General features: G+C 54.2%; 1 protein-coding gene and 1 non-coding gene across 12 annotated transcripts; both read right to left on the bottom strand.

Moving 5' to 3' along the window:
• Positions 1 to 4,500: 4,500 nt before the first annotated feature.
• LOC112642665 (U5 spliceosomal RNA) lies at positions 4,501 to 4,615 on the bottom strand. Its single transcript, XR_003125369.1, has one exon. It is a non-coding gene; the product is annotated as a U5 spliceosomal RNA (small nuclear RNA).
• Positions 4,616 to 7,600: 2,985 nt separating this feature from the next.
• Positions 7,601 to 23,026, bottom strand: PTCH2 (patched 2). Of its 11 annotated transcripts, XM_025420319.3 has the most exons (22): positions 22,818 to 23,013; positions 22,185 to 22,377; positions 16,373 to 16,562; positions 16,198 to 16,267; positions 15,942 to 16,033; positions 15,166 to 15,361; positions 14,271 to 14,392; positions 13,981 to 14,128; positions 13,771 to 13,902; positions 13,527 to 13,682; positions 13,351 to 13,443; positions 12,483 to 12,608; positions 12,276 to 12,394; positions 11,832 to 12,180; positions 11,389 to 11,701; positions 11,156 to 11,298; positions 10,892 to 11,072; positions 10,476 to 10,756; positions 10,223 to 10,360; positions 8,939 to 9,081; positions 8,763 to 8,862; positions 7,601 to 8,381 (listed from the first exon to the last, which is right to left on the bottom strand). In XM_025420319.3, exons 1-22 carry the CDS (start codon positions 22,887 to 22,889, stop codon positions 8,115 to 8,117), a joined length of 3,624 nt encoding a protein of 1,207 aa, XP_025276104.3. In that variant the 5' UTR covers positions 22,890 to 23,013; the 3' UTR covers positions 7,601 to 8,114. The 11 variants fall into 11 exon arrangements, 10 of the variants coding, with proteins under 10 accessions (XP_025276104.3, XP_048950173.1, XP_048950174.1 ...); XM_049094216.1 differs by having other exon boundaries at positions 13,771 to 14,128; positions 22,818 to 23,014; XM_049094217.1 differs by having other exon boundaries at positions 13,771 to 14,128; positions 16,394 to 16,562; positions 22,818 to 23,014.
• Between the last annotated feature and the right edge of the window lie 85 nt (positions 23,027 to 23,111).

Raw genomic sequence — 23,111 nt, 5'->3', positions numbered from 1 at the left:
TTTCTTAGCTTTAGTTCACTCAATTTTTTTTTTTTAATTTTTATTTATTTATGATAGAGAGAAAGAGAGAGAGGCAGAGACACAGGCAGAGGGAGAAGCAGGCTCCATGCACCGGGAGCCCGACGTGGGATTCGATCCCGGGTCTCCAGGATCGCGCCCTGGGCCAAAGGCAGGCGCCAAACCGCTGCGCCACCCAGGGATCCCAAGATTTCATTTATTTATTAGAGAGTACACATGAACAGGGAGAGGGGCAGAGGGAGAGGGAGGAACAGACTCCCTGCTGAGCATGGAGACTGACATTGGGGCTCGATCCCAGGACCCTGAAATCATGACCTGAGCCAAAGTCAGACACTTAACTGAGCCATTTAGGTGCTCCTAGTTCACCTAATCCTGCATGTGTTAAGAATTAATGCAACAAGCTCATAATAGTCTTCCTGCCTTCACTCCAGCACACTGCCTCTGCACCTGTCATGCCCCATTTCCCACCCTGCAGCCAGACTTAAGATTGTTAGCCCTATTCCCCTTATTAAGCCACTCAACATCCCCGTTGCTCTCAGCACAAAATACACTCTATTTCACTTTGAGGACACTCCGAATTACTAGTGGTAATCTTCTCTCAAATACTACCTTTGCATAAAATCACTGGTTCTGAAGGCAGTAGTCCTCTGGCTGTGCATTCACTCTCTTAATTATTGAAGACTCCCCATGCTCCCTCTTTAATTCATTATGAATTTTGTCTTCCTGAAGGTCTGAATCTCCCTGAAGAAAGATCCCTGGGCCTAGAGTGGTGCTTTCTGCATCTCTTGTTCCCCAGTCCCTGTCATGTAATCAGTGCTCTGTAAATGTTCAATGAGGACTTTATTTCCGTATTTAAATGCTCTTTTATTCCATAAAGAGTTTAAAAGAGCTGTAAAACAGGACACTATCAATCTAAAATGAGGAACAGTTGATTAGAAGAAAATATGGTTAAACATCTGTCTCGGATTTTATACAAAAATATGTTGCACATGAATTAAAGATAGGCATTTGGCATTATCTCTTATGACTGAAAATGTGGTTACTCAGAGTACCACATGACAGCATTGTTTGGATAAAGAAAATTGAAAATAAACAATGTCCCAGTTTAACCTAGAAGACTGATTGGTATATTCTCACCGTGATATAAAAAGATATCTGTGACCTTTGAAAAAAGTTCAGTGCAGACCAATCAAAGCATGATCCCTTTTGCCAAAAGAAAAGGTAGTGTAGGGGAGGAAGAAATTTTCCTTGCCCATCTTAGGGTTCCTGGTTGGGTCTGAAAATTAAACCAACAAAGACAGATTAACAGGAGAAAAGCATACAAATTTATTTAAGATGTTTCCTTTTAAAAAAAAAAAAAAAAGATGTTTCCTTTATTATTTATTTATTTCAGTAATCTCTACACCCAAGGTGGGACTCATAACCCCAAGGTCAAGAGTCGCATACTTCTCCAATTGGGCTAGCCCGGCACCCCAATATAAGTTTTAGTGATATGGGAGTCTTCATAAGGAAATGAAGACCAGAAGAAACGGTTCAACCTTAGTACTTTTATGCTAGATTTGATAAGAATGGAGAGTCATGGAGGAATATAATGGCTTAAGGTATGACGTAGGGGCATCTGGGTGGTTCAGTAGGTTAAGCATCTGCCTTGGGCTCAGATCATGATCCCAGAATGGAGACCTTGATCGGGCTCCTGTTCACTGAAGAGTCTGCTTCTTCCTCTCCCTCTCCTTTTGCCCTTCCCCCTCAGTTCTCCCCCTCTCTCTCAAATAAATAAACTCTTAAAAAAATTAAGAGTATGAGGTATGCAGGAAACTTAGCAAGGTCTGTTTGTTTAGATTCTTCTTGGAGTCCTTTTGACTTTGGATAAGGATGACTCCGTGCCTCCAGTATAGGAGGGCAGGGCTCCCTTGGGGGTTTTATGACCTGTTTCAAGGTAGAAGGGAGGGCAGCCCGGGTAGCTCAGTGGTTTAGCGCCGCCTTCAGCCCAGGGCCTGATCCTGGAGACCTGGGATTGAGTCCCATGTCGGGCTCCCTGCATGGAGCCTGCTTCTCCCTGTGCCTGTGTCTCTGCCTCTGTGTGTGTGTGTGTGTGTGTGTGTGTGTGTGTGTGTGTCATGAAGAAATAAATAAAATCTTAAAAAAAAAAAAAAAAAGGGAGAAGGGAGGGTGTCAGGGTAGGATGGGGAGGTAAGTTCCTGATTTTTCAAATAGTTTAAAAATATTCAATATGCCGGGGCAGCCCCAGTGGTGCAGTGGTTTGGCGCTGCCTGCAGCCTGGGGAGTGATCCTGGAGACCTGGGATCAAGTCCCGCATCAGGCTCCCTGCATGGAGCCTGCTTCACCCTCTGCCTGTGTCTCTGCCTCTCTGTGTGTCTATGAATAAATAAATAAAATCTTTAAAAAAAAAATTCAATATGCTAAGGTACTGTGTTTTGGGGTAGCATGTGCTGAACCCCACTAGTAGTATAGTGATTAAGAGTATGTCTCTTCTGGAGCGAGGATGCCTGGGTGTGAGTCCTAGCTCCACCATTTTGGAGCTTCGTGACTTGAATGAGAGTCTGTAACCTTTCTGTGCCTCAATTTCCTTAAAGTGGAGCTAATAACAGAATCTACTTAGGGTTTTTAGGAAGATTGATTTTGTAAAGTGCTAAGAACCATACAGATTATCTTTGTATATGTGTTTAGAAAAGAAATCCAAACACACATACAAATAAAATTCATTAACTTGCTCCACAAATAGTAAGTGCTCTTGTGAAAGGCACTGATTTAGGATCCTGGAATCCATCAGAGAACAAGTCAGGTAAAGTCCTTGCTCGCCGAGCTTACATTTTAGGAGAAACATACAGCAGACAAGTTAATGTAGGAAACAATTTCAGGGATAGTTTGTACTCTGCAGAAAAATAAAACAGGTTAAGAGGATAAATCATGGTGTGGTGGGAGCTGGCTTGCTTCATACAGGGTGGTAAGGCTGAAGGAGGAAGGGTGTGAACCCCGTGTCCCGGGAAGGCATCTGGAGGGGTTCGTGCAGGAGTGGAGTGTGTGATCAGATTTACATTCAATTTTTGTGTTGGGGCACCTGGGTGGCTCAGTAGGTTAAGCATCCAACTGGTGATTTTGGCTCAGGTCATGATCTCGTGGGTCCAGAGACCCCACAGTGCGGGGCTCCACGCTCAGCTGGGAGTTGCTTGGTATCCTTGCCCTCCCACCCTCTCCCCACTTGCATGTGGCTCTCTCGCTCAAATAAATCTTTAAAAATAGGCAATACTTTTTTTTTTTTTAAGATTTTATGTATTTATTCATGGGAGACACACACAGAGAGAGAGAGAGAGAGAGAGAGGCAGAGAGAGAAGCAGGCTCCATGCAGGGAGCCCGATGTGGGACCCAATCCTGCGTCTCCAGGACCACACCCTGGGCTGACAGCAGTGCTAAACCGCTGAGCCACCCGGGGTGCCTGAGATGGCATTTTCTTAAAGCCAAAGAATTAGGGGCACCTGGGTGGCTCAGTGCAGCGTCTGCCTTCAGCTCAGGTAGGTCATGGGGCCCTGGTCCTGGGATCCGGCCTCATGTAGGGCTCCCTGCTCAGTGGGGAGTCTGCTTCTCCCTGTCCTTTTGCCTGCTGCTCTCCTTGCTTGTTTTTTTTTCTTTCTCTCTCTCAAATAAATACAATCTTAAAAAAAAAAAAAAAAATTTAAATGAGCTCCCTCGCAAAGAAAACGCAGATAGGTGGGAAGAGCTAGGCCTAAAATCCGAGGACACATTTGGCGGCCAGCCCTACCCATTCTCTCCTAGTGTAGGGCACACCACTGAGACTGTCAATTACTTATCCCGGTTATATTACTTGCCCAATTTTTTTTTCAGTGCTTGGCTCTCCTGGTAAATTAAGCCCCTATTACGGTAAGGAACAGGGCTAGCGGGAGAGCTGGGTGGGGGTAAGCCACTGAGGAGGTCATACCCAACTGCTGGGGGACAACTGGGGAGTCTGAGGGCAGGTGCGAACTGTTTACCCCCTTTCTGCTGTATCTCAAGCCACATATACCGGCAGGAACATACCATACGAGATTATATACATATATATATGATTTTATTTATTCATATGAGAGCGAGAGAGCGAGAGCGAGAGGCAGAGACACAGGCAGAGGGAGAAGCAGGCTCCATGCCGGGACCCCAGGATCACGCCCTAGGCCGAAGGCAGGTGCTAAACCGCTGAGCACCCAGGGATCCCCAACATACGAGATTCCTACCTTCTCTCCTGTTCGCCTCCCCAGAAGGAAGTTGGGACGACCCACAGTTGACTGCTTCAAAACACCCAAGCAGCAAAAGAGAATTTTAAAGAAAAGTGACCCACAGGAAAGCACCGTGGAACAGCGCAGACCGGAAATTACCGAACTACGTACAGCACCACGGGTTACCAGCCGACGCAAAGACGCACGAGCTCTAACCCCCACATCCATAGTTCTGCTTTTCGAACCGGGAAAAGGGAGCCTCGTTAGCCGAGGCCTCAAAAAATTGGGTAAATACTCATAACTGTTCCTCTCCACGGAAATCTTTAGTAAAAGGCGAAAGATTTATGCGATCTGAAGAGAAACCAGAGCGTATGGCCCCGCCCCGCTCGGAAGCTCCTAGAGCCAGACAACACTCGGCTCAGTTATGGTTGTTCCGTGTCCGCAGGGTTCGTGCTCCCCGCCCGGAATTCGTGGGGAGCACATTGTTTCTGGCAAGCAGCGTGCCCCGCGACACTGCACAAACCTCCGTGGGGCTGGACCTCAAGCAGCGTGAAACTGCCTTTTCGTGGTGCACCATGGGTATGCAAATCACGGGCGCTCCCGGCGCGGAGACGCAGCCGGGGACCTCGGGGGGCAGCGCTCGCTCCTTGCCCTGGTCTGCGTGGGCACTCGCGCCGGGCTTGCTCCCAGTGAGGGGTGCTCCCCGCTGGTGCCCGGCCCTATACCGGGGCTGGGGTTGTTAGTCCCAGTGCTTGGGGTGCCGTCTAATGGCAAACCTGCAGCGATCCCCCGGCCCCCATCCCGGGACAGAGCAGAAGCGCTAGGGCAAAGACACCCGGGGACCCCGGGACCTCCTGGGAGGCAGGTCACGACCCCTCCTGCAGGAGGTGGCATCCGGTTTATATTACAGGCTGTTCCATCCAGGAGGAAAAGAGGGTGCAGTCCGGTGAATGATGGGGGGTGCTCAGGGAGCCTTGGGCCTGCCTAGGGTGTGGTGCGCCTGAATGAGGCGGGAGTCTGGCTGGGCCCCGGGAGAGCCGGTGAGCGCGAGGCTGCAGAGAGCTGCACCTGGAAGGGGCTCGGATTTCATCCTGTCCGTGATGCCACCCAGGGTGGGCTGCCCCGCACACCCCAGGACTTGTCTCTGAGACTGAATGTGATTCGTGCCCCTGGACTGTCCATTCTTGGGATGGCCCAACTCCAAGTGCCTGGGATCCGCTCAGTTGCTGCCACACCAGGGCACCCTTCTGTGTTTCAGGGTTATTCCCTAAGCGGTCGGAGCAAAAACCTTCAGCACAGCTAGTACCTGTACAAACTACAAAACCAGAGAGCACCAGGGAGATGCTGGGCTCTTCCTTACATCAATGATTTCATTCAAAATCATGAGAAAAGGGGGATCCCTGGGTGGCTTAGCGGTTTGGCGCCTGCCTTTGGCTCAGGGCGTGGCCCTGGAGTCCTCGGATCAATCGAGTCCCATCTCGGGCTCCCTGCATAGAGCCTGCTTCTCCCTCTGCCTGTCTCTCTCTCTCTCTCTATCATGAATAAATAAATAAATCTTTAAAAAAAAGATAAAAAATAAAAATCATGAGAAACCTGGGTGGCTCAGTGGTTGAGTATCTGTGTTTGGCTCAGGTTGTGATCCCAGGGTGGGGGCCTGGGACTGAGTTCCCCATCAGGCTTCCTGCAGGAAAGCCTGCTTCTCCCTTGCCTATGTCTCTGCCTCTCTGTCTCTCATGAATAAATAAAATCTTAAAGAATGAGAAAAAAAAAAAAAAGCACCCTACAGGATAGGCTTTAATCTTTCCATTTCACAGATGAAGACACTGAGACAATGATGTTAGCTAGGTTTCCTAGGCCACTCTGCTTGTGTCAGCTTGTTGTTGGCTGATATGTTTTGCACTATTCCAGCTCAGTGAGCTCTCCTGCTCCACCCAGAAGCCCCCCGATAATGACCCAGACATGAGCAGACTGAAATCCTGCCCCCAATCCTTGCACGTGGTGGATGCATGCCCCACTTTAGGTTCAAAGCCAATTACTCATTTCTCTTAGGTCTTTTCAGGCGCTGTAGTTTTTTTTTTTTTTTAAGATTTTATTTATTTATTCATGACAGAGAGAGAGAGAGAGAGAGGCAGAGAGAGAAGCAGGCTCCCTGCAGGGAACCCGACGCGGCACTCTATCCCGGGTCTCCAGGATCGCACCCTGGGCTGAAGGCGGCGCTAAACCGCTGCGCCACTGGGGCTGCCCAAAGCGTCGTAGTGTTGATTCAACTGCTGAAGGTTTGTGTATTAAATTAATTCATCTCACATTTAGACAGAACGTGATTTCCTGGCCTTTAGCCTGGTGGGTGGGATGTGAGAAGGCGGTGCTCTTAAGGTGGGGTTGTTCCTGGTGAGTGGGTGGCTGGACCCCAGGGAGGATATCTGTCTCTTGAGACTGAGCCCTGGCATAGCTGGGGAAGGGCAACAAAAGGCCTCCCCCACTTCCTAGGCTGAGGTGCTGTGTTCTAGCTCAGGGGCGTGGCCAGAATCTTCAAGGCCTCTGTACCGTGGGGCTGTAGGACACCACAAAACCAAGAGCCTAAATACAGCACCTCACTGGCTGCTAGCACCATCTCAATTTCTGGACATTTCCCCCACCGATCCCCCGACTGTGCTGCCAGAGATGCCCCTGGGGCGCCAGACTGCTAACTTGCAGAGGCTTCTAGCCTTGGAGGTTGGCTTAGAAGTAAAACTCCTAAAATATCTCCTCAGACCCTGCTATTTCCATCCCAGCTTCACCTTCACCTGTTGCCTGGCTCTGCCCCTGTACCCATGCCCCCCATGATGCTGAAACAGAAAGGTGGGCGAGGAGTCCGGGGAGGTGTGCAGGGCTGGATTACGGCCGCTCTAAGAGCCACACAGGGGGCAGCCCGAGTGGCTCAGCGGTTTAGCGCTGCCTTCAGCCCAGGGCTGATCCTGGAGACCCGGGATCAAGTCCCATGTCGGGCTCCCTGCATGGAGCCTGCTCCTCCCTCTGCCTGTGCCTCTGCCTCTCTCTCTCTTTGTGTGTCTCTCATGAATAAATAATAAAATAAAATCTTAAAAAAAAAAAAGAGCCACACGGTAGTTTGACAACGAAAACATTTGTATCATTTCGTCTACCAAGCACTTGACCCAGTCCTGTTCTCAACTCTACGACCAGCATTATGTTTGCTGAACATCATCTTCACTTCCCAGGTGAATAAATAGGCCAAAGTTATGGGACAAAAATTTAGAACCTGGGGCCTTTCCCTCCTAGGACTAGAGCAGCCCCAGGAACGTAGGCCATGACACCTCTACTTGCAAACTCACCTTTGTTCAAAAGAAAAGAGCCAGTCATTTGAGAGGAGTTCATATAGAATATATTTCACTCTTTAAAAATAAAACTTTCAGCGTAGCTAACATCTATACAAACTACAAAAATAAACATCTTCATATAAATAATTTATGTGGTAGGATGTGGGCAGAGATACGGAGCTGTGTACTCCGGAGTTGCCAAGCAGTGGGGGGCCAGGCCTAGCAGAGGGTGCTGGAGGCCCCCCCAGTCTTGGCTTGCTAGGGGCCCGGGGCGCAGGGCTGGGGACGGGGAGAGGCTGGACGCGCCACCTGGTTGGCTGGCTCCACCCGCCCCCCGCCGGCACGGGCACTAGAGCCCGGTGTGCAAGGCGCTCCGAGCCTACTCGGGGCGGTTCTGTGGACAGCAGGGAGGTCCGTGATGGCTGAGGCAGGAGAGGGGACGCAGGCGGACACAGCAGCAGGGCTCCCCAGGTGTCGTCCTGCCTTCAGTAGCACCCCCCACTGCTTCCCAGTGACTTCAGGTGGCCCTAGCAGGGTCTCCATGCTTCGGGTGCTTTCACCCAGTGGCTGGACATGGTCCCCTGGAACTGAGGTTGCTGGAGCCGCTGGCAGCTGATGTGGCAACAGGGGACCAAGTGGGCTCGTCAGAGGCTGGGTGGATGTAGGCACCGGGCAGTGGGGGTGGGTGGAGGGCCACCGTCATGGAGGTAGTCACTCTGGCAAAGCTCTGGGGCAGGGTGGGGGGCAACCCCCACCTGAGCCCTCCTTCTCGTGGAGCTGGGGGGCTGAGGACCTCTGGGCTCTCCTTGTACATCTGTACCACCTGGGGGAGACACAGGTCCACTGAGCCCAAGGATACCAGGACCTCAGTCCCCTTCAGCAGCTCACTGGTGCATCACCATGGCTTCCATAGGATACAGGAGCTGGCAAGGGACAGGATACCAAGGTCTGGGACAAGCCCGGTACCTTGCTCTGGACCCTAAATGCTAAGTGGGTCCCCAAAAGAAGCCAGGAAAACTGAAGTGCAGGACCATGGTGTTGGGGCAAAGGGAGAGGCTGCTGCCCTCCGAGGACCTAATGGGGAGGGTCCTGTGAGGTGAGCCCTGTCTTTTGGCCACTGAGAACATTTTGTCCTGGCTCTGTCTCTTCCCTTGCCTGTCCCACCCCACCCCCTGGACTGGGAGCAGGGGGAGGGGGTGACTACCTCTGGCGGGGGGCCCAGGATGGACAGCAGCACAGGCAGCAGCACGAGCCCATGGAGGAGGCCCAGGAGTGTGAGCACAGTTAGCACCACGAAAAAGTACCTGTGGGGGCGAGGCAGTCACCTGGATGGCCCCTGCAGCCAGCGCCGACCCTACCCCTAGGCCCAGCTCCCCCTACCGTATGATGAAGTCAAAGTTGGAGCCAGCAAGCATGAGCAGACCCAGCAACGTGGACACGGCCCCATCGGTCACTGGGGCAAACGTGCGCTCTAGGGCGTGGGCAGCCCGCAGGTTCCGGCTACCCTGGGTGGTCAGGAAGCCCTGGGGGCAGAAAGAGGCCTGTAGCTGCCCCCTGGCCACCCTTGCCCCCAGCTCCTCATCAGCCCCCAGGGCTCCCAGGACCCTCCAGGAACACGAGGACTCTACTTAGGTAACAAAGGGAGACACACAGAGAGTTCTAGAAAGGCTGGCAAACAAGGCCTGCCCCCTGTGTTCCTAAAGTTTAGCTGAAAGAGCCACACGCAGGCACCCACGCGGCGCCGTCTGTGGCCGTGTCGGGGGTACAAAGGCAGAGCTGCTCCCGAGCCTAGTGTTTGCTCTCTGGCTCTTCGGTTTGTCCAGGAGGATGGATACGAAATAGTCAGTTATTTGTTAGGATGGGGTTTCAAAAAAAAAAAAAAAAAAGGATGGGGTTTCAGAGGATCTCTAATTCTTTGTACTTCTCTGTATGCTGACTTCCCCCACCCCCGCCCCCAGAGGATATACGTTCCCATCATCATCAGAACAGGGCCATTCTGTTTGTGGGGCCCAGCCAGGTTTGGGATGGCGCTCCCTGCGGGTCTGTGGCCCCCACTCCCGCTCCCCCTCCTCCTCACCAGGGACTGTGGAGCTCTGGGAGGGGCCGGGCCTGCCTCAGTTCTACAGTCTCTGTCTTGGAAGAATCTCTGTCTTGGAAGAATCTGTCCTTACCCCATCGTCATCCAGCTGCCACCCCACTTCTCTGACCCCTTCACAGTAAAACCATACCAAAGAATTACTGGTTCTCATTTCCTCACCTTCTGTTCTGTCCCCATTTTGGTCAAGGCTTTGTCTCCACTTCTATGCTGCAACGGCTGCTTATTTATATACGTGTTCCTCCTTTCTGTCTACACTCTAGACTAGAAGCTCCTTGAAGGTAAAGTCCGTCTGTATTGCTATTGTATCCCCGGTTCTCCTTTTGTTTGCTTATTTAAGTAATCTCTATACCCAACGTGGGCTGGCACTCGTGGCCCTGAGATCGAGTCACATGCTCTACAAATCAACTTGGCCAGGTGCCCCTATATTTCCCCCATTTTTTGAGGCGGGTGCCCGAACAGGGACTAGAACCAATTCTTAAGGGATACCTAGTGCATAGTAGGTGCTTGAAAAATATTTGTGGAATACTGAATCAGCTGGTCCACCCTCCCCCAGGGCCTGTGCTCACCAGAGCCACGTGGACTGTGAACTCAACACCAATGCCCACAGAGGCCACAAGGATCACCACGGGGATGGCACTCAGTTTGATGCCCAGGAAACCCATGATGCCAAAGAGCTCCACAGTCATCATCGCCAGGACCAGTACCTGGGGAAGGCAGGGCTCACCCAGGGCTCCTGGGAGAAGGGGTGATGGGCAGGGCAGGGCAGGGCAGGGCTGGGGAGCCACGGGTCTCTCCTGCCTCCTCCCTGCGAGGACTCACGATGAGGCCAGCCGTCCAGGGGTTGAGCAGCAGCAGGGCACAGACGAGGAAAGTGCATACCAGCAGGATGCAGATAGCCAGCAGGAAGTAGCGCCGCAGGCCCAGATACTGCTCCCAGAAGAGGAAGGGGGAGCCGCTGGGGTAGGCGCGCACCCCGGCCTGACCTGCCTCGGCGCATGCTGCCCGGGCCCCCTCGATGGCCTCCACAAAGTCCGCAGTCTTCTGGAGGCCACGCAGTAGGAAGGGGAACTGGGCAAACTCCAGGGGCTGGGCCGCCGGGACTGCGGAGGGCAGGGGGGGCAGGGAGAGAGGGAGGGTGGCCAGTGAGCGCGAGGAGCAGCGGGGAGGGCCTTAGGGAGGGGCCTGTGTGGGCCCAGGCCGGGGCTCTTGCTGGGCTCCCCTTGCCCGAGACTCACTGCGAAGGTTCTCCCCGGTGGTGTCGTACTTGTCGTGCAGCCACTCGGGAGGTGGGGGGTAGAAGTTGGCCTGTGAGGCCGCCAGGCCCAGCGGGTCACTGCTTACCCACATGGTCAGCCCCACGTAGAAGAGCTCAGGTGCAATCAGCCCCTCCTTGTCTACCAGCTTCCGTGTGGTCAGCTGCAGAGGCAGAGGGCGCTGAAGGCCGGGGCCCCTGGGCCTGGAGCCCCTCTGCGTCCTGACCCTGCCAGCCCCCTGCCAACCTGGCTGAAATCCAGAGGCTCTTGGGCATCCCCGGTCTGGAGGAGCAGCTTGTAGGCCAGGGCCCCGTCCTCGGAGCCATTGCGGCACGAGTGGCGGCTAATGCGCCCAGAAGCCCAGTCCTGGTCAAAGGCGGCCTGGATTCCTAGGGGAGAACAAGGTAGGGCGTGTTAGCCTGTGGTCCCCGGGCCTTCAGCTCGTGGCCGCCCTCCCTGCCCGCTTCCTTGCCTCTCACCCAGGAGCCAGTTCCGGTAATAGTGTAGCCAGGTGCGCGGCGCCTGGGTGGCAGGTGTGGGCAGCACGGCCTTGAGAGAGCTGAAGCGCTGGTGCAGATCAAAGAGGGCGCGTTGGGAGTGGGCGTAGTCAAAGCCACCCTGCGTCACCAGGGCCACCTCGTACAGGGAGAAGTACCTGAGCTGGGCGCTCAGGAAGGCGTGCTCCTTGGTGCCCCGAGGCACCACATCCGTCAGGGCCAGCCCATCCTGCACCAAGGTTGCTCCGTAGAGGCTCAGGCCCAGGAGAGCCCCAAAGAGCACCAGCACGATGGCCTGTGGGGAATGGCAACGAAGCTGGAGGCCCAGGGACGGCCGCGGCCTCAGGTGGTGGGGGTGGGGCCCAGAGACCCTGCAGCTCACCCTGCCCGGGCTCAGCCCAACTTCTCCCGGGCCAGGCTCTTACCTTGCTGTGTGACTGGAGCAGCAAGGGTGCAAACTGAGAGCGGGCAAAATGGGCAAGATTCCAGCGGGCACAGGGCAGGGAGCTGCAGGTTGCCTTTTGTCTCGTCCCCTCCTCTTGGCCTAGAAGGTCCCGTGTGGATCCTCCTGGGCTGAAGAGCTCAGAGCCCAGTGGGTCAGAAGGTGGGGGCACCAAGCGGGCTCGGGGAGGCAGGATGGTGACGACGTGCTGGCTGCCGGCTTCGCAGTGGGCAAAGGCTTGAACCGTGGCGGTCAGGTGGGCGATGCCCACTGGCACCGTCCCGTCCCCCAGTTCCTGGGGCAGGATCTGAATTACCCGCGCAGAGCAGGGGCTGGAAGAGGCAGAGAGTGGGGGTGACGGTTCTGTGGAAATGCTGGGGCCACAGAGGAGAGGCCTGGGGTGAGGGTGGGGACGCAGGGACAGTACCTAGAGAAGCAGCAGAGCACGTCAAGGCGCTGGCAGTGGCGTCGGTGCAGGTCCAGACTGAGGACCGCTGGGAAGACAAGCATCACGGCTGCAAAGTTGCAGCCAACGACTATGGCTGCCTGGGGGTGGACAGGAGGGACACAGAGGCTGGATGAAGCGGCCCCCTTCACGCTCACCCCGAGCCTGGGCCCTTCCCCGAGGCCTCACCTGCAGGGAGAAGGCCCGCAGGGCCGGGATGGGAACCAGGGCGGCCATGAAGAAGGCAACCATGTGGCTGATGGACGTGAGTGCGACGCTGGTGCCTGTGCGCTGCAGACACTCACCTGTGCGCTCCTGCCAGGACAGGGGAGAAGCCGTGGGTCCTCAAGGTAGAGCGAGGGGGAGGCATGGGAGCTTGGGATGGCAGAGGAGGGACAATAACCACACGGCGGCTCCCGCTTACAGAGTCCCACACACGTGCCATGCACACCGTCCCGAGCATTCAGCTGGAGTTATCTCTGACCCTCATAACACCCTTGCCACACAAGCACTACTGTCACCTCTGTTTACAGATGAGGAAACTGAGGCACAGGCAGGTTAATTACTATCCTAAGGTCACTTAAGCCAAGAGGCCCTTTTTTTTTTTTTTAAACTTATTTATTTATTTGAGCAAGAGAGAGCATGAGGGAGCATGAGCAGGGGAAGGAGCAGAGGGAGAGGGAGAGAATCTCAAGCAGACTCCCTGCTGAGCACAAGGCCCATCATGAGGCTTGATTCCATGACCCTGAGATCATGACCTGGGCCGAAATCAAGAGTCAGATGCTGGGGCGCCTGGGTGCCTCTGGTTGAGCGTCTGCCTTTGGCCCAGGGCGTGACCCCGGGGTCCCTGGATCGAGTCCCGCATCGGGCTCCCCACAGGGAGCCTGCTTCTCCCTCTGCCTGTGTCTCTACCTTTCTCTCTATGTCTATTTATGAATAAATAAATAAAATTAAAAAAAAAAAAAGAGTTGGATGCTCAACTGATTGAGCCACCTGGATGCCCCAGTCAAGAGGCTCTGAAGCCTACGCCGAATTGCTCCAGAGGATGAAGCCTTACCTGGAGAGGGGTGCCAGGTGGAGCCTCTGTGAAGGCATGTGCCAGCAGGAATATGTCATCCACGCCGATGCCCAGTGCCAAGAAGGGCAGCACCTGGAGGGGCACAGGGGTGAGAAGCTGGAGCGACTGAGCAGCCTCACTGGGGGCCCCGAGTCTGCCCCACGGTCCTGGGGTACCTGGGTAGTGGCGGCATTGAAGGCGATGCCCAGCAGGGCGCAGAGCCCAAGGCCCGAGGCCACCGCCAGGGCTACCAGCAGCACCCCCGCAAGGCCCACGGCACCCTGGGACTGGGCACAGTCCCAGCGCAGCATCGTCACGCAAGCATAGGCTAGCTGTGGGGAGAGAGGACAGTCTTGGACGGTGGTTCTCGGGGTGGGCACTGGGTGGAGGCCGGGGCAAGGCGCCAGGAGCAGGACCCACCATGAGCAGATAGCCTCCGACCACACGGGCAGCACTGACTTCAGAGAAAGCATGCAGGATGTCATCCAGAGTGGTGGAGGAAAAGGCATGGATCTGCTGGGATGAATTCTGAGGCAGGGCCTCCTGAGCCAGCTGCAGAGACAGGGTGGATCTGAGGGGCAGGAGGAGGGAGCAGCCTCGGGCACCGCCCTTGCCCATCCGCACACTGACCTGCACGAAGCGCCGCTGCCAGGCCTGTAGCACTGTCCCCGCCTGCTCCTCGCTCCAGCCGATGTCATGCGTCTGGTAGTCGCCCCGGAAGTGCTCGTACAGCTGGCGGGGACTCATCAGCAGGAAGGTGCTCTGCAGGGCCTCCGCCCTGGCGAGGGTAGTGGAGAACTGGGGGTCAGAGCTGGCCTCAACAAGCAGCGGGGGTGAGGACGGGCTTGCGCGGAACCACCTAGATGGGAGTGTGGATTCCACGCCTGCGGCCCCCGCAACAGCCCCCAGGGAGGCCTTACCTCAGCAGCTGTCCTTGGGGGTCTCTGGCCATGCCCCCCAGCAGCAGTTCCTCCTGCCAGTGCATGAACTTGTGGGAAAAGCCGTGACAGCCCCCACTCAACTCCTGAGCCACGTTGGGAGCCTGGAGGGGGACAGGAGAGGGGTCAAGGCCCCGGCTATGGGTAACTGGGCGTCCCTGGGCTGGGACCTCCGGGAACCCGGTCTGCCACGGGTTCTGGAGCCTGAAGTCTAGATAACTATTCTCCTGAGCCTCTCGCCTACCCTGAAAGTGAACAGCTGTCCTGCAGAGAGGAGGCCACCAGAGGAAGCAGAGGCCTGGAAATAAGCTTGGGGGAAGAGCTGGGATAACTTTGGTGGGTTTTGGAAAAAGGTTCACATTCACAGGGCCACAGAGACACTCAGGGAAGCTAGGTAAGATACTTGTGCTTAGCTAGCTTGTCCTCAGTTTCTATGTATAAATCTTTTTTTTTTTTAAGATTAAGTCTAGGGACACATGGGTGGCTCAGCGGTTGAGTGTCTGCCTTTGGCTCTGGTTGTGATCCTAGGGTTCTGGGACCAGGTCCCTCATAAAGCTCCCCGTGGGGAGCCTGCTCCTCTCTCTGCCTATGTCTCTGCCTCTCTCTGTGTCTCTCATGAATAAATAAATAAAATCTTAAAAAAATAAAGATTAAATCTATTTGGATAAAGACCAGCTTTTCTGGGCTTAGAGAAGCACAAAGGGATTCATATATGACTTGAGGGTTCCTTAGGAGAACTGAACAGGAAGGGAACACTCTAGACATCTAGTACAGTGGGGGCAGGGTAACAGAGCACCACCTGCTCTCCAGACCTGAGGAACATACGGGGAAAGGGAAGTAAAATAGCCATTCTCTGGCAAACCTGGCTGGAACCCACCTGCTTGCTGTGATGGTTAGGGGCACTAGGCGGGCAGTGGAGGTCGTCAGGGTGCAGACAGGGCCGCCCCACATAGGCCTGGCCCACCTGTGCCTTGTCTAGCAGCTCCCGGAAGCCCTCGAGGGAGGCAAAGGGCCCCAGCTCCTCCAGCAGCTGCTCTGGATCCAGGTTGGTCCACTGGATGTCAGGGCGGCCACTGAGGGGAGAGCCCGTGGTTGGCGAGGATAAAGGATCAATTCCCACCCTCCAAAATGCAGCTGGGGATCCCTGCTGCACCCTACCCTCCTAGCTCCTCATGCATCCCTCCATATGAAGGGTCTGCAATGCTGAGCTTCCCAGAACCTTCCAGGCTATAGGAGCCCACGAGGTTGCTGCACTGGGGTGACATGAGGACAGACAGTACTCAGGTGCAGAAGAGGCCCAGAAGAGGGTCCCTTCCCAAGCCATCTACCTTGGGTTCCAATACATAACCCGTGGGTACCCACATGGCACCTCTGACAGGCTTTCCTGCTGACCCGATGGCTTAGCTGACACCCAGCTACCTCTCCTGGGGCAAAGGCTCTTTCTGGGGACCTTTTTTCTTCTCTTTGTGGAATGAGCCTTGGGGCAGCCTGTGCTCTGGCCCTGGCCTGGGGGGGGGTGGTGGGGGGTGGTGGGGGAGTGGGGGGGTGGGGGGGTGGGGGGTGGGCAGGCTCCCGGGAAGGTTCTGGTCATCAAGCTCACTCCCGCCCTCTCCCGGATGAAGTAGGGCCTGGGGGCGGCTGGGCAGCACTCACGGCAAGTAGGCTGAGCCCCCTTGGAGCTTGGCGCCCTCCCAGAAGCAGTCGAGGGGGGTGAGGATCACGCACGGAAACAGCTTCTCTATCATCTGCCGGGGACACCCAGGCCACATCAGTCCTGTCCCTGGGCTCCTTCCTCCGCAGTCTCTGCGGGATGCCCTCTGTGACCACCCCTGCTTACCCTCCTCGTCTCTCAGAACCCTCCCCTGCTTGCAGAAGAGGCTCCCCCTTGACCCAGGCTCAGGATACTCACCCGCTCAATCATTCCATTTTCAATTAGGGGAATCCCTGACTTGTAGCAGATTTTGTTCAAATCCCAGGACCTGAAATGGCCGAGGCACGAGAGATGAGCTCAAGAGGGGGATTCGCACAGCAGCCCGGCCACAGCGTGCCTCACTCCCAGCGGCTGGGGACTCAGCCAGACTCACTTTCCGTAGAGTGATACTTGCACTTTACTGGCGGTGAGGGCTGCCTGGAGGTGGAGGCCGAGCGCCTCGGGGGTGAGGACGTTCTCCCCTTCCTGGCGTGGGGTCTGTATCAGCATCTGGGAGGTGTATGCAGCCTCCTCCCCCAGCTTCTCCTTGGTGTAATGCAACTCCTGGCTCACCCGGCTGCCCACTGCCAGAGCAGAGAGAGAAAGCTGGGGGAGAAGAGCCTTGGTGGACCAGAGCTCTGGGGGATGGCCGACCCCAGCTTGCCAAGGCCTCCCAGGACGAGCAGGAGAAGTGCCCTGAGAGGAGCCCCTGCTCTGCCCCCCGATGGTCATGTTGACTCCCCAGGCTCCTGGTACTCTGCTTAGAATCTGGAGCTTTGCACGGAAGGGAGAGACCTCATCGGATGGCTCTATGGAATTCTTGTGTGGTCTAAGATTTGAAGACGAATTAGGTCCGCTAGAGATGGGACAATCAACTTCAAAAGGAGAGGTCAGTAGGAGTTGGGCCGGGGCTGGGGTTAGGGAGGTATCCTGGTAAGGGGGTCATCACTCAGTCCCTCTGTGCCCTGGTGAGGAAGACGAGGGACAAAATTAATAGGGAGGCTGCCATCGGGAGGGTCTCCTAAAAGACTGGGTGGTGCTAGGGCTTGTTCCTGGTTTGGGTTGTCTCAGGCAGTGCTTGAGGAAGGGACGCAGGGTCTGGTAATGATGGCCCTGTGGTGGCACTGGCGAGGGGGAGGGTCGGACAGTCAGTGTGGTTGGTGCTGCATCCTGCCTCTGCTCATGTGCGAAGTACCTGGAATCAGCTCATGTAGCCTGAGGAGGTGACATCAACGGGAGCCAAGGGGAAGAAAGGCTTCCAGATCCCCTTCCTCAGTCTCACCGTCCAGGCCACAGGGAGGCCCAGTGCCAAGCCTGCCTTAGTCTCCTTGATCTTGGCACCCCTCAAGTCCTGCACTGTGCTGGTGCAGGGTCATGCTCTGTACTGGGGAGGGGTGCGGGGAGGAGAGCGGGCAGGGCTGCTGTGAGGGGCTATGGCCTGACGGTGGTTTGGAGGAGGCCAAGGGCAAGGGCCAAACCACCCCTGAAGCTTTCTGGACTTGGTCTGGTCTTGGGCCCAGTTGTGCTTCCACCTGTCTGGGGCCTCTTCCTGTTGGGTCATTGCTACCCCTGGGGCCCGCATGCGCATCTTCTCTAAGACTCCAGACCTACCCGCGATCATGATGTTCCCCAATCTCTTTTTCAAACCCATGTAATCTCCTGAGTCATGAGAGCTGCACACCCCTAGTAATCCCTCGACACAGACTGACCCAGATGCTCACACTTTCCCACTCAGATCACATTCCTGGCCCTCCCTCACGAAGGTAATCTCCCACAGCCACGTTGCAGGCTTCCACGTTCTTCTTCCTTCTCTGACTCTCCAACTCCTTCCCCCAGGCCTGCACTGTTTTGTTTTTTTCACCAGGCTTAGGCCAGAGCTGCCACAAGGAGGAACAGGAGGAGTGAGAAATAAGCTCCTCACGGTGAGTCTGCTGAGGTGAGGGAGGCACGGGAGAAGGAAGGAACCCAGAAAGAGCCATCAAGAAAGCAAGAGAAAGAAACACAGAAAACGTAAAGTACAACATCAAAGAAAATAAAGAATCCTTAGAAAAAAGGAGAAGAGAAAAGTATACCTCAACTGACAATAATGATGATGACAGACATGAGGACAGATGGCCTGTTGTGTACTGTGGGGCAAGAAGAGACAGCAGGTGTAAGGGGGAGTGTGGGGCTCTGTACAGACCTTGCTTTGGGCCTTAATCTGACACCTGGTCTGTGCCTGGGGCAAATTACTTAGTCTCCCTGCCCTCAATTTCCTCATCTGTTAAATGGGGACAGGGCCCACCTTGGTAGAATCAGAATCAATGCAGGCAAAGTACTTAGGAAACTGCCTAACAGCACAAAGAAGGAAGAGAGAAGGAATTATTATTTATTATTTAATAGTTGCTAGAAAAGAGATTGTGGGGGACGCCTGAGTGGCTCAGTGGTTGAATGTCTGCCTTCGGCTCAGGGCGTGGTCCTGGAGTTTTCAGATCGAGTCCTTGCATGGAGCCTGCTTCTCCCTCTTCCTATGTCTCTGCCTCTCTCTGTGTGTCTCTCATGAATAAATAAAATCTTAAAGAAGACAGATTGTGGGACAGAAAAATGAGAAAGAACTGGAGTGAAAAAAGACTGAGCGGGGAAAAAGTAGGAGAACGGGGGAAGGAGACCTCAAAATCAACACATCTGTTAACAACTCTTGTACCTTTATAAAAGGTGAAATATAACCTGTTAGCCATTATGGATAAGGAACCCACCTTATAGATAATCTTATAATGGTAATATGTATTATAGGTAATATGAATTAAAGCAGCAACAAATAACAGTCTATCAAATTAGGAAAAAAAAAAAAAAGAGAGAGAGAGATAGCCCTCATTGCTGGCTTACAGGTTAGAGTTAGGGTTAGGGTTAGGGAGTTCACTCTAACCTACCACCAGAGTGTAATTTGGTATGATATTTGGAGGGAAGCAATATTGTAATAGGTATCAGACCCTGAGAAATGTTCAATCTTTGGTCCAGAAATTTTACATGTGAGGGCTTATAAGCTATTGTAGTGATACAGGCTTTCTCTGAGTGAATGGGGACCCATGGCAGGTTTTGAGCAGAGAAGTGAGATGACCTAACTTTTTCATCACCTAACAATATATTCTGGAGCCAAGCTGTGAATGAATAGGAATTGGCCAGGGGAAGAAGTCAGGAAAAGGCATTCTGGACCAAGTACATGTAGGGAACTGTCAAAGGCTCCGTATTGCTGAGTGAGGCAGAGACAATGCTGAAGAAGTCAAGAGTTAGGTTGCAGAGGGCCTAGAATGTGTGCTAAGGAGCTTGAATTTGATTCTGGAGACTCCCCAGAACCTAGTAGAAAGTAGTGGAAGGGCTCTAACCAGGGTACCGACTTGGCCAGAGTTAGATACACCACAGGAGGGCAGTGTGGGAGCACATTGGAAGGTGAGGCTTGCAGAAGATTGGTCACTTCTCTAATGCTTTGATTTTGTTGGCCATCCTCTGAAAGGCCCAGTGATTCAGGGAAGCTGGATCCCTCCGCAGCCTCAGGGGGTGAAATTTGATTAGTCAATCGCAGTAATTCCATTGCATTTGCCAAGTGGAGGGTTTAGGCATAGGATTAGGCATAGGATGCTACGCAGTTCTTGCCAAAGTGACTAAATGGGAAGTCAGCTGCGGGGCTTCTGGTAAATTTTTCTTCACTTCCATTAAGGGACCACACTGCCGTAGCCACTTGGGACAAGGAGGTGATAAGCCTGAGGAGAAAAGCCCGACATGCTGAAGAAGGCAGAGGAGAAAGACAGAAAGAACCTGGGTCCTTGCTGATGGCCTCAGATGGCTGAATTAAGCATCCTGGAACTTCTCTACTTCTACTACAGCTTTCTTGTGACAGGGGATAATAAATCAATCTTCTTCCTTCCTTCCTCCAGTCCTCCTTTCCTTTTCTTTTCCTTTCTCATGTGGCTAAAAGCATATTAAATGATACAATCCGGAGTGTACTACCAGAGACCAAGAAAGGCCTCAACTAGAGCAACGGCCACAAGGGTGTACGTAAGGGAGGGGTCTGCGTGACAGAGGTTAAGAAAGAAGAATTTGCTGGTTTAGTAACTGGTTAGGTAAGCAAGAAGAACTGAGGGTCACTCCCAAGGTTTTAGCCTTGGGTTTTTGAGTGGATAGTGGTTCCACCAATTGACATGTTCTACCCTGCCTTCTAGATACAGGCCCCTTGGTTTCACGGACAGCTCCAATTTCAAGCCATTTCTATCACTGTTCCTGTAAGTACTAGCTTAGCTATATGTTTGTTTGTTTGTTTGTTTTTAAGTTTCTTAGAGATGAATCTATCTCTGAGCCTTTTAGCTTTAAAACTGATCAGGAAAAAAATAAGTAAATAAAACTGATCAGGAAAGACAAGTCACATTTTGTCTGTCACCATGGCAAAGCTGGAGGGGACCCTGAACTCTGGTCCAGAACTCTGATGTCCAGTGTCCTGCTTCTTTCTTTGGTTTCTGTACTAGCAAAAAGGGAAAGGAACACAGAATACTCTTCAGTCCTCACCTTGATCAGCTCCTCATTGCCGAGGGCATTGCTGGGAGAAGCCTCAACTACAGATGTACAGAGAAAAGTTCAGGTCAGGGTCACTGCTTTTACCTCACCCCAGCCCTATCTGATACGGGACACAGCAGTATTCTGAAATAAAGGAAGGGGCAGCCAGGGTGGCTCAGCGGTTTAGCGCCGCCTTCAGTCCAGGGCCTGATCCTGGAGACCCAGGATCGAGTCCCACGTCAGGCTCTCTGCATGGAGCCTGCTTTTCCCTCTGCCTGTGTCTCTGCCTCTCTCTCTCTCTCTCTCTCTCTCTCTCTCTCGCTGTGTGAATAAATAAAATCTTAAAAAAAAAAAAAAAAAAGCCCTAGGAATTGGCTACCACCAATCACCCCGCTATAAACAGCAGCAAAAAAACCTGGTGGGATGTAGCCTGTCCTATGCTGGAGTGTAGGAGAGAAGATGAGGAACGTGGAGGTTCAAGCGGTGTTTAGATGGGCAAGATCTGGGAAATGGAGAAGGAGGAAGAGGGGGGAGACAGCTTCTATTGTGGCAGGAAATCCAGCAGTCATTTGGGACCACCCAGGCAGCAGTAGTGTGGGTGGGGGTATGTGTATGTGCATGTATGCACATGTGTGTCCTGGGGCTGGGGGCAGGCAGGCAGGCAGGCAGGCAGGCACAGAGAAACATCTGCTCTGGACTCCAGGGCTGGCCTGGAGTGTGTATGTATGTGTGAGCCTGCAGAGGGCTGGGGTAGGGGTGGGGATGGGGTGTGAGAGCCTAACAGGCAGGCAGGCAGGCTCCAAGAAACATCTGCTCTGCATCCTAGGGCTTGCCAGCATTTGAAATAACTCAAGGGTGTGAGACTCTAACCTGGCCCTGCCTTTGGGTGTGGGCCAGGGCTGGGGGAGGTTTGGGGGAACCCACAAATGCAGATTTCCCAGGAAAGAACAGAGGAGAGGGTGACTCTAATCAAGGGCCAGCATATGACACTGAGCCCCTGGACAGGGGAGTTATGCTAAAATTATTAATAAGAAATCATTTTTATCTAATGATTCCATTAGGAAGTGAGGATTTGGTTGCATTTGACATCGCTGTTGCCTCAAAGTGTAGACCCGGTACCATTTTTTTTTTCCCCACTAAATGGTTGTAGGGGGCCTAGGTGCATGGGACTCTAGGTGCATGGGACCTCTCCACTGAGGCCTGCCAGCAAATTTACTCAGTTTCCCCATCCCAGTTGTAATTTTCTTGATTCTCCTGGTCAGGTGTGATCTCTCCCTGCCTCCTCTTCTTCTTCATCATAATCATACTCTGCTCTATATTCTATGGTGTATTTTATCCCAGCACATATTTTACTTTCCTTGCTACCGAAAGATCTTGGCCGTCTTTGCAAACCCTGCCATGTAGTAAAAAATATACATAAAAAGTTGGCAAGAATTGCTAAATAAACAGACACACAAACTCACAGATAAACTATTCTATATACCTATTCTCAGGACTCCCCCATCAGCAGATGTCTATTTACAGGTGTAAGAGGGAGCTACTCCCAGATGCCCAGGTTCTGGCGGGCAGGTACCCTCCCCAGACCCAGAGCTGAGCCCACTAGAACTTGGCCGCCAGGTCCTCACCCTGCTCTTGTTTGGGGCTCACCATACCCAAGTCCATGACTAGTGTCCACAACTCACCTTCCACCCAGAGCTGTTCTAGGTCTGTCTCAACGATGGCCACGCGAAGACCCAGTGCCAGGGCTCCGAAGGCCAAGAGGCCCAGGAAGAGCACTTTGCCACAGTGTCTCTGGATCCCGCAGCCCAGAGAGAAGAGCAGGCCCTGGAAGTAAGCGCGAAGCCAGAGTGGAGCCTTCAGGCTCCCGGCTGGGATCTGGGATGGAGAGAGAAGGGTCAGCCAGGCATTACCGCAACGATGCATGAATTCCCCCCTCCCCCCCCCCCCCCGCCCCTTTCTCCTTAGGGACACCCTCTGCCAAGCCCCAGGTTCTTGGCTTCTGGATGCAGGACAGGTGGGACCTACACGGACACAGGCCCAAAGCTGGAAAAGATCTGACTCTATTCCTAGCCTCCACCCAATACACACCCCAGGAAAGCGCAGGTCGTCTCCTGAGAGGAGGACACACACGCACACGTCTGTTCTCAGGTGGACAGAGGGGAGACCCAGACACCCTCACGGGGCAGATGCCCAGGAGGCGCAGAAGCGCGCGCACGCTTAACCGGGGCTAGAGCCCTGCACTTGGGCGACATCACACCTTGCGGAGTGACAGACCCGGGCCCAGGGTCTCTTCCCCCGGCTTCCCCTCCACTCACCTGGGGCGACGTGGCTCGAGCTGGGGGTGTATAGCCAGGGGGCAGCTCCTGGAGCGGCGGCGGCCGGGCCATGCCGGCGGGGATGGGGGGCGTGGGCGCCCCCAACCCGCGTTATCTGGGATTCCCCATAAGCCGGCCTCGGACCCCTGCCCGGGAGCCCCGCGTCGGGGCCCGCGGGGTGGGTGAGCGGCGGGGGCGGGGCGGGGCGGCGGCGGGGGCGACGGGCCCGGGCGCAGGCACAGCTACCGGCCCGCGGCGGGCCGCGCCGCTGGAGGTGGCGAGCGCAGTGCGGAG

This window comes from Canis lupus, chromosome 15, assembly GCF_003254725.2.
Source record: "Canis lupus dingo isolate Sandy chromosome 15, ASM325472v2, whole genome shotgun sequence".
NCBI classification, from domain to species: domain Eukaryota; kingdom Metazoa; phylum Chordata; class Mammalia; order Carnivora; family Canidae; genus Canis; species Canis lupus.
The sequence above is the reverse complement of the archived record's forward strand: the minus strand, read 5'-3'. Positions and strand labels throughout refer to the sequence as shown.